The 20,306-nt window shown below is 51.1% G+C and overlaps 1 protein-coding gene across 1 annotated transcript in view; it reads right to left on the reverse strand.

The window, feature by feature from the left end:
* The window catches only part of LOC146041656 (uncharacterized), a 74,167-nt gene that overhangs the window by 21,941 nt on the left and 31,920 nt on the right, over nt 1-20,306 (reverse strand). Inside the window, exons 14-18 of the mRNA XM_083161586.1 lie at nt 19,937-20,005; nt 18,774-18,834; nt 9,215-9,231; nt 6,942-6,999; nt 5,805-5,897 (exon numbers count right to left, since the gene is read on the reverse strand). Of these exons, the coding sequence (XP_083017712.1) occupies nt 5,805-5,897; nt 6,942-6,999; nt 9,215-9,231; nt 18,774-18,834; nt 19,937-20,005 (298 nt within the window). The remainder of the gene's footprint in view (nt 1-5,804; nt 5,898-6,941; nt 7,000-9,214; nt 9,232-18,773; nt 18,835-19,936; nt 20,006-20,306) is intronic.

Below are 20,306 nucleotides of genomic sequence, written 5' to 3' on the forward strand. Positions count from 1 at the left end.
GGAGGTGTTGGTAAAAGCATCTCAGGATGAGGTATAGGAGGGGGAGGTGATGGTAAAAGCATCTCAGGATGAGGTATAGGAGGGGGAGGTGTTGGTAAAAGCATCTCAGGATGAGGTATATGAGGGGGAGGTGTTGGTAAAAGCATCTCAGGATGAGGTATAGGAGGGGGAGGTGTTGGTAAAAGCATCTCAGGATGAGGTATATGAGGGGGAGATGTTGGTAAAAGCATCTCAGGATGAGGTATATGAGGGGAGGTGTTGGAAGGTGTTAGTGAGGACTCTGCAGAGGGTGAGGGCATCTCGTGATGAGGGCAGAGCTGTACGAGGGGGAGGTGATGAAGAGCATCTCAGGATGAGGTATATGAGGGGGAGGTGATGGTAAAAGCATCTCAGGATGAGGTATAGGAGGGGGAAGTGATGGTAAAAGCATCTCAGGATGAGGTATAGGAGGGGGAGGTGTTGGTAAAAGCATCTCAGGATGAGGTATAGGAGGGGGAAATGATGGTAAAAGCATCTCAGGATGAGGTATATGAGGGGGAGGTGATGGTAAGAGCATCTCAGGATGAGGTATATGAGGGGGAGGTGATGGTAAAAGCATCTCAGGATGAGGTATAGGAGGGGGAAGTGATGGTAAAAGCATCTCAGGATGAGGTATAGGAGGGGGAGGTGTTGGTAAAAGCATCTCAGGATGAGGTATAGGAGGGGGAGGTGATGGTAAGAGCATCTCAGGATGAGGTATATGAGGGGGAGGTGATGGTAAAAGCATCTCAGGATGAGGTATAGGAGGGGGAGGTGTTGGTAAAAGCATCTCAGGATGAGGTATATGAGGGGGAGATGTTGGTAAAAGCATCTCAGGATGAGGTATATGAGGGGGAGATGTTGGTAAAAGCATCTCAGGATGAGGTATAGGAGGGGGAGATGATGGTAAAAGCATCTCAGGATGAGGTATAGGAGGGGGAGATGATGGTAAAAGAATCTCAGGATGAGGTATATGAGGGGGAGGTGATGGTAAGAGCATCTCAGGATGAGGTATATGAGGGGGAGGTGATGGTAAGAGCATCTCAGGAAGAGGTATAGGAGGGGGAAGTGATGGTAAAAGCATCTCAGGATGAGGTATATGAGGGGGAGGTGATGGTAAAAGCATCTCAGGATGAGGTATATGAGGGGGAGGTGATGGTAAGAGCATCTCAGGAAGAGGTATAGGAGGGGGAAGTGATGGTAAAAGCATCTCAGGATGAGGTATAGGAGGGGGAGGTGTTGGTAAAATCATCTCAGGATGAGGTATAGGAGGGGGAGGTGATGGTAAAAGCATCTCAGGATGAGGTATATGAGGGGGAGGTGTTGGTAAAAGCATCTCAGGATGAGGTATAGGAGGGGGAGGTGATGGTAAAAGCATCTCAGGATGAGGTATAGGAGGGGGAGGTGTTGGTAAAAGCATCTCAGGATGAGGTATATGAGGGGGAGGTGTTGGTAAAAGCATCTCAGGATGAGGTATAGGAGGGGGAGGTGTTGGTAAAAGCATCTCAGGATGAGGTATAGGAGGGGGAGGTGTTGGTAAAAGCATCTCAGGATGAGGTATATGAGGGGGAGATGTTGGTAAAAGCATCTCAGGATGAGGTATAGGAGGGGGAAGTGATGGCAAAAGCATCTCAGGATGAGGTATATGAGGGGGAGGTGATGGCAAAAGCATCTCAGGATGAGGTATATGAGGGCGAGGTGATGGCAAAAGCATCTCAGGATGAGGTATATGAGGGGGAGATGATGGTAAAAGCATCTCAGGATGAGGTATATGAGGGGGAGGTAATGGTAAAAGTATCTCAGGATGAGGTATAGGAGGGGGAGGTGATGGTAAAAGCATCTCAGGATGAGGTATAGGAGGGGGAGGTGATGGTAAAAGCATCTCAGGATGAGGTATATGAGGGGGAGGTAATGGTAAAAGCATCTCAGGATGAGGTATAGGAGGGGGAGGTGATGGTAAAAGCATCTCAGGATGAGGTATATGAGGGGGAGGTGATGGTAAAAGCATCTCAGGATGAGGTATATGAGGGGAGGTGTTGGAAGGTGTTAGTGAGGACTCTGCAGAGGGTGAGGGCATCTCGTGATGAGGGCAGAGCTGTACGAGGGGGAGGTGATGAAGAGCATCTCAGGATGAGGTATATGAGGGGGAGGTGATGGTAAAAGCATCTCAGGATGAGGTATAGGAGGGGGAAATGATGGTAAAAGCATCTCAGGATGAGGTATAGGAGGGGGAGGTGATGGTAAGAGCATCTCAGGATGAGGTATATGAGGGGGAGGTGATGGTAAAAGCATCTCAGGATGAGGTATAGGAGGGGGAAGTGATGGCAAAAGCATCTCAGGATGAGGTATATGAGGGGGAGGTGATGGCAAAAGCATCTCAGGATGAGGTATATGAGGGGGAGGTGATGGCAAAAGCATCTCAGGATGAGGTATATGAGGGGGAGATGATGGTAAAAGCATCTCAGGATGAGGTATATGAGGGGGAGGTAATGGTAAAAGTATCTCAGGATGAGGTATAGGAGGGGGAGGTGATGGTAAAAGCATCTCAGGATGAGGTATATGAGGGGGAGGTGATGGTAAAAGCATCTCAGGATGAGGTATATGAGGGGGAGGTGATGGTAAAAGCATCTCAGGATGAGGTATATGAGGGGGAGGTAATGGTAAAAGCATCTCAGGAGGAGGTATAGGAGGGGGAGGTGATGGTAAGAGCATCTCAGGATGAGGTATAGGAGGGGGAAGTGATGGTAAAAGCATCTCAGGATGAGGTATAGGAGGGGGAGGTGTTGGTAAAAGCATCTCAGGATGAGGTATAGGAGGGGGAGGTGATGGTAAAAGCATCTCAGGATGAGGTATATGAGGGGAGGTGTTGGAAGGTGTTAGTGAGGACTCTGCAGAGGGTGAGGGCATCTCGTGATGAGGGCAGAGCTGTACGAGGGGGAGGTGATGGTAAGAGCATCTCAGGATGAGGTATATGAGGGGGAGGTGATGGTAAAAGCATCTCAGGATGAGGTATAGGAGGGGGAAGTGATGGTAAAAGCATCTCAGGATGAGGTATAGGAGGGGGAGGTGTTGGTAAAAGCATCTCAGGATGAGGTATAGGAGGGGGAGGTGATGGTAAGAGCATCTCAGGATGAGGTATATGAGGGGGAGGTGATGGTAAAAGCATCTCAGGATGAGGTATAGGAGGGGGAGGTGTTGGTAAAAGCATCTCAGGATGAGGTATATGAGGGGGAGATGTTGGTAAAAGCATCTCAGGATGAGGTATATGAGGGGGAGATGTTGGTAAAAGCATCTCAGGATGAGGTATAGGAGGGGGAGATGATGGTAAAAGCATCTCAGGATGAGGTATAGGAGGGGGAGATGATGGTAAAAGCATCTCAGGATGAGGTATATGAGGGAGAGGTGATGGTAAGAGCATCTCAGGATGAGGTATAGGAGGGGGAGGTGATGGCAAAAGCATCTCAGGATGAGGTATATGAGGGGGAGGTGATGGCAAAAGCATCTCAGGATGAGGTATATGAGGGGGAGATGATGGTAAAAGCATCTCAGGATGAGGTATAGGAGGGGGAGGTGATGGTAAGAGTATCTCAGGATGAGGTATATGAGGGGGAGGTGATGGTAAAAGCATCTCAGGATGAGGTATATGAGGGGGAGGTGATGGCAAAAGCATCTCAGGATGAGGTATATGAGGGGGAGGTGATGGTAAAAGCATCTCAGGATGAGGTATATGAGGGGGAGGTGATGGTAAAAGCATCTCAGGATGAGGTATATGAGGGGGAGGTGTTGGTAAAAGCATCTCAGGATGAGGTATAGGAGGGGGGAAGTGTTGGTAAAAGCATCTCAGGATGAGGTATATGAGGGGGAGGTGGTGGTAAGAGCATCTCAGGATGAGGTATATGAGGGGGAGGTGTTGGTAAAAGCATCTCAGGATGAGGTATATGAGGGGAAGGTGTTGGTAAAAGCATCTCAGGATGAGGTATAGAGGGGGAGGTGATGGTAAAAGCATCTTAGGATGAGGTATATGAGGGGGAGGTAATGGTAAAAGCATCTCAGGATGAGGTATATGAGGGGGAGGTGATGGTAAAAGCATCTCAGGATGAGGTATATGAGGGGGAGGTGTTGGCAAAAGCATCTCAGGATGAGGTATATGAGGGGGAGGTGTTGGCAAAAGCATCTCAGGATGAGGTATATGAGGGGGAGGTGATGGTAAAAGCATCTCAGGATGAGGTATATGAGGGGGAGGTGTTGGTAAAAGCATCTCAGGATGAGGTATAGGAGGGGGGAGGTGTTGGTAAAAGCATCTCAGGATGAGGTATAGGAGGGGGAGATGATGGTAAAAGCATCTCAGGATGAGGTATATGAGGGAGAGGTGATGGTAAGAGCATCTCAGGATGAGGTATAGGAGGGGGAGGTGATGGCAAAAGCATCTCAGGATGAGGTATATGAGGGGGAGGTGATGGCAAAAGCATCTCAGGATGAGGTATATGAGGGGGAGATGATGGTAAAAGCATCTCAGGATGAGGTATAGGAGGGGGAGGTGATGGTAAGAGTATCTCAGGATGAGGTATATGAGGGGGAGGTGATGGTAAAAGCATCTCAGGATGAGGTATATGAGGGGGAGGTGATGGCAAAAGCATCTCAGGATGAGGTATATGAGGGGGAGGTGATGGTAAAAGCATCTCAGGATGAGGTATATGAGGGGGAGGTGATGGTAAAAGCATCTCAGGATGAGGTATATGAGGGGGAGGTGTTGGTAAAAGCATCTCAGGATGAGGTATAGGAGGGGGGAAGTGTTGGTAAAAGCATCTCAGGATGAGGTATATGAGGGGGAGGTGATGGTAAGAGCATCTCAGGATGAGGTATATGAGGGGGAGGTGTTGGTAAAAGCATCTCAGGATGAGGTATATGAGGGGAAGGTGTTGGTAAAAGCATCTCAGGATGAGGTATAGAGGGGGAGGTGATGGTAAAAGCATCTCAGGATGAGGTATATGAGGGGGAGGTAATGGTAAAAGCATCTCAGGATGAGGTATATGAGGGGGAGGTGATGGTAAAAGCATCTCAGGATGAGGTATATGAGGGGGAGGTGTTGGCAAAAGCATCTCAGGATGAGGTATATGAGGGGGAGGTGTTGGCAAAAGCATCTCAGGATGAGGTATATGAGGGGGAGGTGATGGTAAAAGCATCTCAGGATGAGGTATATGAGGGGGAGGTGTTGGTAAAAGCATCTCAGGATGAGGTATAGGAGGGGGGAGGTGTTGGTAAAAGCATCTCTGGATGAGGTATATGAGGGGGAGGTGATGGTAAGAGCATCTCAGGATGAGGTATATGAGGGGGAGGTGTTGGTAAAAGCATCTCAGGATGAGGTAGATGAGGGGGAGGTGATGGTAAAAGCATCTCAGGATGAGGTATATGAGGGGGAGGTGTTGGTAAAAGCATCTCAGGATGAGTTATATGTAGGTGTTGGTGAGGACTCTGCAGAGGGTGAGGGCATCTCGTGATGAGGGCAGAGCTGTACGAGGGGGAGGTGATGGTAAAAGCATCTCAGGATGAGGTGTATGAGGGGGAGGTGTTGGAAGGTGTTGGTGAGGACTCTGCAGAGGGTGAGGGTATCCTGTGATGAGATCAGAGGTGTTATTGGGGGATGTTGTTGAGGGCATCTTAGGATGAGGACAGAGCAGTAAGTGGGGGAGTGTTGGAGGATGTTGGTGAGGTATCTCATGAGGATATTAGAGCTGTAAGTTCATTGTATACTATACATTCCACGCCCACAGCACTTTCATTACTACCTGAACGACCCGATCCTGCAGCCCGGCCGTGATAAAAAGCTCTTCTTTCTCAACATCCAGAATAAAATTTGGACGCACAGACTTTGGGAGATCCTAAAGCAGATACATGAGTATTATGCAATAGTACAATTCTGGTTTCCATACCATCATACATAGGAGAATAAAACCATACAGTGCAGTTGAAGCAGGAAATTGGGGAAAGAAGAAGAGGAACTGGTAAGGTCAACAAGTGAGTAGGGAGGAGCAAAGGGAGAGAGAAAGCAATGGTCGGAGAGAGTGGGTAGGAGGAGCAAAGGGAGAGAGAAAGCAATGGTCAGAGAGAGTGGGTAGGAGGAGCAAAGGAAGAGAGAATGCAATGGTTGGAGACAGTGAGGGGGTGGAGCAAAGGGAGAGAGAAAGTGAGGTTTGGAGAGTGAGGGGGAGGAGCAAAGGAAAAGAGAAAGCAATGGTCGGAGAGAGTGGGTGGAAGCAGGAAAGGGAGAGAGAGAGAAAGTGATGGTCGGAGAGAGTGAGGGGGAGGAGCAAAGGGAGAGAGAAAGCAATGGTCAGAGAGAGTGGGTGGGAGGAGGAAAGGGAGAGAGAAAGCGATGGTCAGAGAGAGTGAGGGGGAGGAGCAAAGGGAGAGAGAAAGCAATGGTCAGAGAGAGTGGGTGGGAGGAGCTAAGGGAGAGAGAAAGTGATTGTCTGAGAGAGTGGGTGGGAGGAGCAAAGGGAGAGAGAATGCTAGGGTTGGAGACAATGAGGGGGTGGAGCAAAGGGAGAGAGAAAGTGAGGGTTGGAGAGAGGGAGGGGACAGCTGAAGTTGGAGGGGGTGGGGGGAGAAAAGAAAAGACCTGACCAAGACCGTGACAGCAGATGTGTGTGAGGCGGTCCGTAGAGATAGGTTAGAGTAGTAAGATGGTAAGGAGCATCTTGGAGACAGCAGGCTTAGGATGAGGGAGGGGAGGTCAGGGTACAGATAATGGGGTGCCAGGCAGATACGTTATAAGGAGCCAAAACGATAAGTGTATACAAGGTTTAGAGAAGACCGGTCTTCATTTTTCTATAGATATACTACTACAATGTATACATATTAGGATAGATTTCATTATAATTCAGTCAGTAATGGAGTCAGCGGTAACGCCGCAGGAGACTTACATCGTCTGATAAATTGTAGAACCTCATGAGACATTTCAGAGTCGCCGACACAATTGCGCTGAAAGAAAAATAGTCTGATATTTCATCTTGTAATAAGATTTAACCAGACACCATTACAAGTAACAGATACCTATGGCGGCTCATACAGAGCCACGGTTACCCTCTGACAGGGCCCATGTCGGTAAATCATTGTTATGCATCGGTGTAGACAGACAGGGGGTCCGACAGTGGAACATGGTCCCTAGGAAGACAACAGGCTGTATAATAAACAGCAATTTCCAAACTTCCACCTAGAACGGCCGTAAACAACTTTATAACGTACAGATGAGGCCACGCGGCCGCCTAATTCACAGACACAATGAGAGTCTATGGCAGAACAATACAGCGACTGCTACATGGAAATTGTTATTATTAGAAGTATTGAAGAGCGTCAGGAAAATAGAGAAAAGTGCGTCTTATTTTCCAGCAGCCGAGAGATGGGAAATATTATAGATAAGAGAGATAATAGCGGAGAGGAAAGTGTCCTACAGGTATGATAGAGACCGCACAGATATATCTGACCTCAGCAGGAACCTGCTCCGATTATCACCATTCCCTGCAGATATAGAGAGATAGATAGAGAGATAGATAGAGAGAGATAGATAGAGAGATAGATAGATAGATAGATAGATAGATAGATAGATAGATAGATAGATAGATAGATAGATAGATAGATAGATAGATAGATAGATAGATAGATAGATAGATAGATAGATAGATAGATAGATAGAGAGAGAGAGAGAGAGAGAGAGAGAGAGAGAGAGAGAGAGAGAGAGAGAGAGAGAGAGAGAGAGAGATAGATAGATAGATAGATAGATAGATAGATAGATAGATAGATAGATAGATATATATATATATATATATATATATATATATACACACACACACACACACACACGAGCCACACTAGGACAGGATCATGCGTCCAACCTTGTGGTGGCCTCTGGGATCAGCAGCTTGATCCTATGTTACTCAGCGAAGGATAGCGGGGTCTACAAGAGGCTGGACTGTGGCACATGCATTGCAATTGTCATAGGCTACCAATGCAGCTATGTACAGGTCACACTCACTTCACTCACTTCCTACCAATGGCTGCACTGGAATTATTGGGAGGTAACATTATCGCTGATATGATTGTACAAATATTTATAGTAAATACCCGCAATAGATCACCAATTCCAGAGCACCTGGTAAGTCCCACGATCCAAGTCACCCAGCAGGTGCACAGGCACACATGACCAACTATCACAGTTTCCAGAGCACAATGGTGATGCATTATAAATAGCTGGGAGACGTTTTGCCACATAACTCCAAAACCAAGCAGCTAATTATTATTCCAATTTAATTCTACAGATCTACTGGCCTAGAGCTTTAATTTAGTATATGATGTGCTCAGGCATCTGCTTCATAAGCTGGGTACTGGGTGATATCAGCAACAAAATGGATGTTGAGTTAGGTATAGAAGTAGGTTTGGGTGTGGGGAGAGTTAAGGCTGCTAGATGGAAGGCTTAGGGGGGGGGGGGCAAGTATACTTACCTGACAGCCAGTTCTCCAAACAGTATGTACCCATATGGACAATGTGCGGCCAAAAGCACATTCCCTATATTACATGACTCACCCAGTTACTGGTCTGAAGGTGCCCACACTCTAGAACGATTTTTTGACCGATTTCCGATAAATCGGCCGATATGTCATCCGATGTTTACCGATAATCGGTCGAAAATCGTCCGATTTCGGTCCGATGCGCGCTCCCGTGGATCTTTAGCTGAATCTTCTGATCTTACGTGCTGCACGAAAGATCACAAGATTTAACAAAAGATCCATAGGAACGCACACGGGATCTTACGATAAATCTGTGGTAAAGATGTGCGCTCGCCTGAAATCTGAATCCAGGACGGACAAAAGATTACAAGGCTAATTTATGCGCACATCTTACGATCGCAGATCTTTCTAGTGTGTGGGCACCTTGAGATAGAGATGCGCTGGAGTAGAAAGGTGACATTGAAGAGGAGCGTTTTGGAATACGGTGACAGGAGGCACAATACCTTGAGCAGCGTGTCCCAATATGCTCTGTAATGCGCTGCATAATATGCATGCACTACTGTACAGAAATGACGTCATAAAATGAAATATTGGTAAAGACGCATTATGCTGACATCACCGGTCACATGATACTGCAAACATTCATGCAAAATAACAATTCAGCTCCCAAAGAGAACCAGAGAGGTGATTACCTGCTGCCAGCCAATCCCTGCAAGAGAAGAGATACAGCATCATACACACATTGCATTTCGCACCAAGGCAGATGCACAAAACATTGAGAGATAAATAAAGGGCCTATAAGGAATTATTTGCCGCCTCCCTCAGATGTCCTCCATTCCTATCTGCAAATGCAGCCCCCATAGCTTTCTGCTGTGCTGCCAAATTCATTCTGAACCTTGGCCCTGAATACCAGGCGGACAGGACAGGCCCAGGGATCAGCACAGGCCCAGGGATCAGCACAGGCCCATAGCTTTCTGCTGTGCTGCCAAATTCATTCTGAACCTTGGCCCTGAATACCAGGCGGACAGGACAGGCCCAGGGATCAGGACAGGCCCAGGGATCAGCACAGGCCCAGGGATCAGCACAGGCCCAGGAATCAGCACAGGCCCAGGAATCAGCACAGGCCCAGGAATCAGCACAGGCCCAGGAATCAGCACAGGCCCAGGAATCAGCACAGGCCCAGGAATCAGCACAGGCCCAGGAATCAGCACAGGCCCAGGAATCAGCACAGGCCCAGGAATCAGCACAGGCCCAGGAATCAGCACAGGCCCAGGAATCAGCACAGGCCCAGGAATCAGCACAGGCCCAGGAATCAGCACAGGCCCAGGATAGGCCCATGTCAGGACAGGGTCAGATCAGGCCCAGATCAGGACAGGGTCAGGTCAGGACAGGCTCAAATCAGGCCCAGATCAGGACAGGGTCAGGTCAGGACAGGCTCAAATCAGGCCCAGATCAGGACAGGGTCAGGTCAGGACAGGCTCAAATCAGGCCCAGATCAGGACAGGGTCAGGTCAGGACAGGCTCAGATCAGGCCCAGGGGTCAGAACAGGCTCAGATCAGGCCCAGGGGTCAGAACAGGCTCAGATCAGGCCCAGGGGTCAGATCAGGCCCAGGGATCAGAACAGGCTCAGATCAGGCCCAGGGATCAGGACAGGCTCAGATTAGGCCCAGGGATCAGGACAGGCCCAGATTAGGCCCAGGGGTCAGGACAGGCCCAGGGGTCAGGACTCAGGACAGGCTCAGATCAGACCCAGGGATCAGCACAGGCCCATTTCAGGACAGGGTCAGATCAGGCCCAGATCAGGACAGGGTCAGGTCAGGACAGGCTCAAATCAGGCCCAAATCAGGAAAGAGTCAGGTCAGGACAGGCTCAGATCAGGCCCAGGGATCAAGACAGGCTCAGATCAGGCCCAGGGATCAAGACAGGCTCAGATCAGGCCCAGGGATCAAGACAGGCTCAGATCAGGCCCAGGGATCAAGACAGGCTCAGATCAGGCCCAGGGATCAAGACAGGCTCAGATCAGGCCCAGGGATCAGGACAGGCTCAGATTAGGCCCAGGGATCAGGACAGGCTCAGATCAGGACAGGCCCAGGGATCAGGACAGGCTCAGATTAGGCCCAGGGATCAGAACAGGCCCAGGGGTCAGAACAGGCTCAGATCAGGCCCAGGGATCAGAACAGGCTCAGATCAGGCCCAGGGATCAGGACAGGCCCAGGGATCAGAACAGGCTCAGATCAGGCCCAGGGATCAAGACAGGCTCAGATCAGGCCCAGGGATCAAGACAGGCTCAGATCAGGCCCAGGGATCAAGACAGGCCCAGGGATCAGAACAGGCTCAGATCAGGCCCAGGGATCAAGACAGGCTCAGATCAGGCCCAGGGATCAGAACAGGCTCAGATCAGGCCCAGGGATCAGAACAGGCCCAGGGATCAGAACAGGCTCAGATCAGGCCCAGGGATCGATACAGGCTCAGATCAGGCCCAGGGATCAGGACAGGCCCAGATCAGGCCCAGGGAACAAGACAGGCTCAGATCAGGCCCAGGGATCAAGACAGGCTCAGATCAGGCCCAGGGATCAAGACAGGCTCAGATCAGGCCCAGGGATCAAGACAGGCTCAGATCAGGCCCAGGGATCAAGACAGGCTCAGATCAGGCCCAGGGATCAAGACAGGCTCAGATCAGGCCCAGGGATCAAGACAGGCTCAGATCAGGCCCAGGGATCAAGACAGGCTCAGATCAGGCCCAGGGATCAAGACAGGCTCAGATCAGGCCCAGGGATCAAGACAGGCTCAGATCAGGCCCAGGGATCAAGACAGGCTCAGATCAGGCCCAGGGATCAAGACAGGCTCAGATCAGGCCCAGGGATCAAGACAGGCTCAGATCAGGCCCAGGGATCAAGACAGGCTCAGATCAGGCCCAGGGATCAAGACAGGCTCAGATCAGGCCCAGGGATCAAGACAGGCTCAGATCAGGCCCAGGGATCAAGACAGGCTCAGATCAGGCCCAGGAATCAAGACAGGCTCAGATCAGGCCCAGGAATCAGCACAGGCCCAGGAATCAGCACAGGCCCAGGAATCAGCACAGGCCCAGGAATCAGCACAGGCCCAGGGATCAGCACAGGCCCAGGGATCAGCACAGGCCCAGGGATCAGCACAGGCCCAGGGATCAGCACAGGCCCAGGGATCAGCACAGGCCCAGGATAGGCCCATGTCAGGACAGGTTCAAATCAGGACAGGGTCAGGTCAGGTTCAAATCAGGCCCAGATCAGGACAGGGTCAGGTCAGGACAGGCTCAGATCAGGCCCAGGGATCAGGACAGACCCAGGGATCAGGACAGGCTCAGATCAGGCCCAGGGATCAGAACAGGCTCAGATCAGGCCCAGGGATCAGAACAGGCTCAGATCAGGCCCAGGGATCAAGACAGGCTCAGAACAGGCCCAGGGATCAAGACAGGCCCAGGGATCAGAACAGGCCCAGGGATCAGAACAGGCCCAGGGATCAGAACAGGCTCAGATCAGGCCCAGGGATCAGGACAGGCCCAGGGATCAGGACAGACTCAGATTAGGCCCAGGGATCAGGACAGGCTCAGATTAGGCCCAGGGATCAGAACAGGCTCAGATCAGGCCCAGGGATCAGGACTGGCCCAGGGGTCAGGACAGGCTCAGATCAGGCCCAGGGATCAGGACAGGCCCAGGGATCAGGACAGGCTCAGATCAGGCCCAGGGATCAAGACAGGCTCAGATCAGGCCCAGGGATCAGGACTGGCCCAGGGGTCAGGACAGGCTCAGATCAGGCCCAGGGATCAGGACAGGCCCAGGGATCAGGACAGGCTCAGATCAGGCCCAGGGATCAAGACAGGCTCAGATCAGGCCCAGGGATCAAGACAGGCTCAGATCAGGCCCAGGGATCAAGACAGGCTCAGATCAGGCCCAGGGATCAAGACAGGCTCAGATCAGGCCCAGGGATCAAGACAGGCTCAGATCAGGCCCAGGGATCAAGACAGGCTCAGATCAGGCCCAGAGATCAAGACAGGCTCAGATCAGGCCCAGGGATCAAGACAGGCTCAGATCAGGCCCAGGGATCACGACAGGCTCAGATCAGGCCCAGGGATCAGAACAGGCTCAGATCAGAACAGGCCCAGGGATCAGGACAGGCTCAGATCAGGACAGGCCCAGGGATCAGGACAGGCTCAGATCAGGACAGGCCCAGGGATCAGGACAGGCTCAGATCAGGACAGGCCCAGGGGTCAGGACAGGCTTAGATCAGGCCCAGGGATCAGGACAGGCCCAGGGATCAGGACAGGCCCAGGGATCAGGCCCAGGGATCAGGACAGGCTCAGATCAGGCCCAGGGATCAGGCCCAAGGATCAAGACAGGCCCAGGGATCAGGCCCAAGGATCAAGACAGGCTCAGATCAGGCCCAGGGATTAAGACAGGCTCAGATCAGGCCCAGGGATCAGAACAGGCCCAGGGATCAGAACAGGCCCAGGGATCAGAACAGGCTCAGATCAGGCCCAGGGATCAGGACAGGCTCAGATCAGGCCCAGGGATCAAGACAGGCTCAGATCAGGCCCAGGGATTAAGACAGGCTCAGATCAGGCCCAGGGATCGGAACAGGCTCAGATCAGGCCCAGGGATCGGAACAGGCTCAGATCAGGCCCAGGGATCAGAACAGGCTCAGATCAGGCCCAGGGATCAGGACAGGCTCAGATCAGGCCCAGGGATCAGGACAGGCTCAGATCAGGCCCAGGGATCAGGACAGGCTCAGATCAGGCCCAGGGATCAGGACAGGCCCAGGGATCAGGACAGGCCCAGGGGTCAGGACAGGCCCAGGGGTCAGGACAGGCTCAGATCAGGCCCAGGGATCAGGACAGGCCCAGGGATCAGGACAGGCCCAGGGATCAGGACAGGCTCAGATTAGGCCCAGGGATCAGGACAGGCTCAGATTAGGCCCAGGGATCAGGACAGGCTTAGATTAGGACCAGGGATCAGGACAGGCTCAGATCAGGCCCAGGGATCAGGACTGGCTCAGATCAGGCCCAGGGATCAAGACAGGCTCAGATCAGGCCCAGGGATCAAGACAGGTTCAGATCAGGCCCAGGGATCAGAACAGGCTCAGATCAGGCCCAGGGATCAGAACAGGCCCAGGGATCAGAACAGGGCCAAGGATCAGAACAGGCTCAGATCAGGCCCAGGGATCAGGACAGACATTTCTTGTTACCCATCTCCCGATCTTAGTAAATCTACTTAAAATATAAATTTTCGCATTTGAGTGAAACACATTTATCACATTTGCATTAAAAATGCGGATTGTCCTAAATATGCCCCAGAGCACCAACCAATCAGCTGCTGGCTGTCATATTTCAAACACAGCCTGTAACATGACAGCTGATTGCTTTGTACTTTATCGCTCTCTAAGATAATCTCCCCTTAAACAGACTGATATCATCACCATCATTGTGGCGTTGTCTACGGAGAGCTGCATAAAATGTGCATTCTTATACAGAGCCAGATTCCGTAAAGCACAAACAGCCAGTAATGTTGTGTCTGGAACAAATGCATTTATATTGTTTCTGTGCAGGGTAAATACTGGCTGCTTTTTGTATGTAGTCCACAGAGGTTAGACATTTAGATTTCTGTTGAACACCCCCAGCCCAGCACCCCTTACACCTTCCCACCTGCAGTGCAGCCCAGCACCCAGGGGCGGGCTGGGCCGGGGGGCAGAGTGCCATATGCCCCCCGGGCCGCTTACCCACCCACTGGCTGCGGGCCGTGCTGCGGCTGGATCAGCTTCTCCAGCCCTCCTGCACTGGCCGCGGCTTACAGAACACGGCCGCGGCTACAGGAAAATGGCCGCCGGCCCCCTGCACTGAGGACGTGTTCTCAGTGCAGGAGGCCGGCGCCCATTTTCCTGTAGCCGCGGCCGTGTTCTGGAAGCCGCGGCCAGCGCAGGAGGGCTGGAGAACCTGATCCAGCCGCAGCACGGCCCGCAGCTAGCGAGTGGGTAAGCGCTCTCCCCCCCCCCCCCCTCCCCCCCCCCCCCTCCCTCACCCCAGCATATGTGTTTCTGTCACTGTGGGGGCATATCTGGCACTGTGTGGGGGCATATCTGGCACTGTGTGGGGGCATATCTGGCACTGTGTGGGGGCATATCTGGCACTGTGGGGGGCATATCTGGCACTGTGGGGGGCATATATGTATTTGGCACTGTGGGGGCATATGTGTATCTGGCACAGTGGGGCATATGTGTATCTGGCACTGTGGGGGCATATGTGTATTTGGCACTGTGGGGGCATATGTGTATCTGGCACTGTGGGGGCATATCTGGCACTGTGGGGGCATATGTGTATCTGGCACTGTGGGGGCATATGTGTATCTGGCACTGTGGGCACATATGTGTATCTGGCACTGTGGGGGCATATGTATTTGGCACTGTGGGGGCATATGTGTCTCTGGCACTGTGGGGGCATATGTGTCTCTGGCACTGTGGGGGCATATGTGTCTCTGGCACTGTGGGGGCATATCTGGCACTTTGGGGGCATATGTGTCTTTGGCACTGTGGGGGAATATGTGTCTCTGGCACTGTGGGGGCATATGTGTCTCTGGCACTGTGGGGGCATATGTGTCTCTGGCACTGTGGGGGCATATGTGTCTCTGGCACTGTGGGGGCATATGTGTCTCTGGCACTGTGGGGGCATATGTGTCTCTGGCACTCTGGGGGCATATCTGGCACTGTGGAGGAATATGCGTATTTGGCACTGTGGCAGAATATCTGGCACTGTGGCGGCATTTGTGTCTGGCACTGTGGGGGCATATGTGTATTTGGTACTGTGGCGGAATATCTTGCACTGTGGGGGCATATCTGGCACTGTGGACATCACATTGTGCGGTGTAATGGGCATCATGGTATGGGGCGTAATGGACATTACGGTGTGGGGAGCATTGGGTAATTGCCATCACAGTATGGGGTGTAATGGGCATCAAGGTGTGCAGCATAATGTGTAATTAGCATCACAGTGTGCGGTGTATTGAGTAATTAGCATCGCAGTGTTGGGCGTAATGTGTAACTGGCATCATGGTGTTCAGCATAATGTGTAATTGGCATTACGGCATGTGGCTTTATGTGTAATGGGTATTACAAGGTTCGCTAAAATGTGCAATCTGCAGGTACACAATACAATCATGGTACAGGCAACGCCCCTTATGATAGGCCACGCCCCTAATTTTTCGGCGCGCCTGCGGCGCGCAAAAGCATTCCTTCCGACGGTGACTTGGCTGATTATGGGCCAGTGCTCTGGACTTGCCCCCTAGGCTAAAAGTTGCCAGCCAGCCCCTGCCAGCACCCCTTACACCTTCCCACCTGCAGTGCAGCCCAGCACCCCTTACACCTTCCCACCTGCAGTGCAGCCCAGCACCCCTTACACCTTCCCACCTGCAGTGCAGCCCAGCACCCCTTACACCTTCCCACCTGCAGTGCAGCCCAGCACCCCTTACACCTTCCCACCTGCAGTGCAGCCCAGCACCCCTTACACCTTCCCACCTGCAGTGCAGCCCAGCACCCCTTACACCTTCCCACCTGCAGTGCAGCCCAGCACCCCTTACACCTTCCCACCTGCAGTGCAGCCCAGCACCCCCAGCACCCCTTACACCTTCCCACCTGCAGTGCAGCCCAGCACCCGTTACACCTTCCCACCTGCAATGCAGCCCAGCACCCCCAGCACCCCTTACACCTTCCCACCTGCAGTGCAGCCCAGCACCCCTTACACCTTCCCACCTGCAGTGCAGCACAGCTTTGCCCATTTGTTTCCTTTTTGCTTTGCTAACAAAGCTGCAGTAACCTGTGTAAAATCCAGGAAAAAGCTTCGAACCTCGGCCCCGGAACTCCTGAGCAGCAATTCCGGCTAATGTCCTGTCCTGGCACCTACTTAGCTTTCGGATAAGTAGCGCAGCATGTGGGCTGTAAAGCTACAAGCCTCCTGAGGATTAATCCTAAAACCACTTCACACAGAAGGATCGCACCCTGGAAGCACGGCTGAATGGAGGCACCACGACACTGTGAAAGGGCCTCTTTATCCTGTCAGCAGTGATTGGCAGGAGCCGCTGTCCATGCAGAGAATCGACCGTCCGGCCAGGAGACTGCTAAGTGAATTCTCCAGCTGGGAAATCTCTTATCCACCAGTTCCAGACTGTTCCATTAGCAGCAGGTCTGACGTAATCGTCACTTCTAGTCACAGACCGTCATCACCTCTCGGATTAATGTACAAAGATCGTGATGCAACATCTAACCGTGTGATATAAATGTCATCCGCCGGACAGCGCTTCAAGGGAAACGCCAGCAACATCTAACCGTGTGTGATACAAATGTCATCCGCCGGACAGCGCTTCAAGGGAAACGCCAGCAACATCTAACCGAGTAATACAAATGTCATCCGCCGGACAGCGCTTCAAGGGAAACACCAGCAACATCTAACCGTGTAATACAAATGTCATCCGCCGGACAGCGCTTCAAGGGAAACGCCAGCAACATCTAACCGTGTGATATAAATGTCATCCGCCGGACAGCGCTTCAAGGGAAACGCCAGCAACATCTAACCGTGTGAGACACAAATGTCATCCGCCGGACAGCGCTTCAAGGGAAACGCCAGCAACATCTAACCGTGTGTGATACAAATGTCATCCGCCGGACAGCGCTTCAAGGGAAACGCCAGCAACATCTAACCGTGTGTGATACAAATGTCATCTGCCGGACAGCGCTTCAAGGGAAACGCCAGCAACATCTAACCGTGTGTGACACAAATGTCATCCGCCGGACAGCGCTTCAAGGGAAACGCCAGCAACATCTAACCGTGTGTGACACAAATGTCATCCGCCGGACAGCGCTTCAAGGGAAACGCCAGCAACATCTAACCGTGTGTGATACAAATGTCATCTGCCGGACAGCGCTTCAAGGGAAACGCCAGCAACATCTAACCGTGTGTAATACAAATGTCATCTGCCGGACAGCGCTTCAAGGGAAACGCCAGCAACATCTAACCGTGTGTGACACAAATGTCATCCGCCGGACAGCGCTTCAAGGGAAACGCCAGCAACATCTAACCGTGTGTGACACAAATGTCATCCGCCGGACAGCGCTTCAAGGGAAACGCCAGCAACATCTAACCGTGTGTAATACAAATGTCATCTGCCGGACAGCGCTTCAAGGGAAACGCCAGCAACATCTAACCATGTGATACAAATGTCATCCGCCGGACAGCGCTTCAAGGGAAACGCCAGCAACATCTAACCGTGTGTGATACAAATGTCATCTGCCGGACAGCGCTTCAAGGGAAATGCCAGCAACATCTAACCGTGTGTGATACAAATGTCATCTGCCGGACAGCGCTTCAAGGGAAACGCCAGCAACATCTAACCGTGTAATATAAATGTCATCTGCCGGACAGCGCTTCAAGGGAAACGCCAGCAACATCTAACCGTGTAATACAAATGTCATCCGCCGGACAGCGCTTCAAGGGAAACAGCAGCAACATCTAACCGTGTGATACAAATGTAATCCGCCGGACAGCGCTTCAAGGGAAACGCCAGCAACATCTAACCGTGTGTGATACAAATGTCATCCGCCGGACAGCGCTTCAAGGGAAACGCCAGCAACATCTAACCGTGTGTGACACAAATGTCATCCGCCGGACAGCGCTTCAAGGGAAACGCCAGCAACATTTAAATATGTTCAGCATAATGAAACTCTCTAATAAAAAAGTTCCTCTAGCTGATGACAGGTTTCCACCCGGCCGGTAGAACATTTTACCCACCGAGGAGTCGACTTTCAAACAATCCCTGCTTTGTGGGTGGCTGCAAATAACTGTCACAGTTTCCAGACCACCCAGCACAGGTCACGTATTCCAGGTCACCCGGCAGGTGCTCAGGGAGAGTTCACCAACGGTCACAATGGTGATGAATTGTTAATGGCAGGGGAACATTTTCTGCGAATCTATGGAATCAGAGCTTTCACTTGGTATAGGACAGTGACATCATAGAATAAGTCACTCAGAAATGTTGGATTAATATATAGATACTAGGGGTATTTACTAAAGCGTCGGGAAATTAAGTGGTGGCGCTTTCAATAGCAACCAATCAAATTCTAGCTAAATTTACATATTTGCAGTAAATCTACCGCCTACAGCAACAAACCTTTACATACAGTAATAAGAGTACAGAGGTTCCCCTAATTCCACGGGTAGACTCATGCACCCATCTTACCACCTGTCGGGGGATGTTCACGCTGTATTTGAGGGTAAAGTTCTGCTTGGACAGTGCGATTCTGAAAATAAACAACATAATTATAACAACTCTAGAAAATCACACTTGCCCCTTTCCTTACATCCTGTGCCATGTAACTGTGGTTGCCTAGGTAGTCACATGACACTGTACAGTATTATAACGCATGAAAGGGTTAAATTTACTAAAGCTTCTAAAAATGAGAGGTAATGTTGCCTATAGCAACCAAACAGATTATATCTATCATCTTCTAGAATGCCATAGAGAAATGAGAGAAATGATGGAATATAATTGGTTGCTATGGGCAACATCACCTCTTAATTTTTGGAAACGTTAGTAAATTTATAGCCCCCCCCCCCCACACTTTTCCTTGTACTCTCCCCCCCCCCCCCACCCCCTCAGCTGTCCATTTCTCTTATAAGCACTTGATTTATTATATACATTATCCTCAGTTTTACTTCTTTTCATCTTTACTATTGCACCTTTTACTTTCTTCTATGTGGTTCTACACGTTTGTTTGTGGATAATGCTGTGATGTCATTGGGTTATTATCAGGAGAGTTTGTGATGTCATCAGGATGTGGGATGAGTGTTTGGTGACTGTATATAAATGTGAGTTATACCAGAGCTCTCTGGAAGTGACATCATTGACACAGGAGGGAGGGTCAGAGGTCAGTCCACTATCATTACATGCCCTTGTGAGGACACAGTAGGGAGGGTCAGAGGTCAGTCCACTATCATTACATGCCCTTGTGAGGACACAGGAGGGAGGGTCAGAGGTCACCACTTACATGCCCTTGTGAGGACACAGGAGGGAGGGTCAGAGGTCAATCCACTATCATTACATTCCCTTGTGAGGACACAGGAGGGAGGGTCAGAGGTCACCACTTACATGCCCTTGTGAGGACACAGGAGGGAGGGTCAGAGGTCACCACTTACATGCCCTTGTGAGGACACAGTAGGGAGGGTCAGAGGTCACTACTTATAGAGAATAACTAATTGTTTCATACCGGATTTATCCGCACTCACCTAGTATGTAATACAAACTCAATACACTATAGATTATATATAGAATACCAAATCACACATCTATTTCCTCGCAGGGACAGAGTTGGGGGCGCTCGTGATCCGGGGGAACATCCTTACCCCTTCTCAGAACAGTACTGATAAAACTTTTTGCAGGTGGCCTGCAGCAGCCGCAGCCCCCCGAGGTACCTGGGCGACACAGAAAATACAGACAGAACGTTATTTGCATCATCCATTTATTACATAAGCATCAGTACAATATCGTACTCTGGGTATTTAGGGTGCATGACACGTCCCCTCGGCTGGGGTGCAAGGTCCTGTAATTTCCCTGTCAGCGCCGAGTATCCTGAAATTCACAAGGTCGACAGAAGATGCTGGACATGGCAATGTGACACATGACACATAAAAAGGTCGACATGAAGTTTTTTATCGGTACTTGTGTAGTTTCACGGCGCCACCGCACGCACTGTGAAACTTTGAAACTTGGCAG

The sequence above is a fragment of the Crinia signifera genome, chromosome 19 (assembly GCF_055691185.1).
Source record: "Crinia signifera chromosome 19, ASM5569118v1, whole genome shotgun sequence".
Taxonomy (NCBI): Eukaryota; Metazoa; Chordata; class Amphibia; order Anura; family Myobatrachidae; genus Crinia; species Crinia signifera.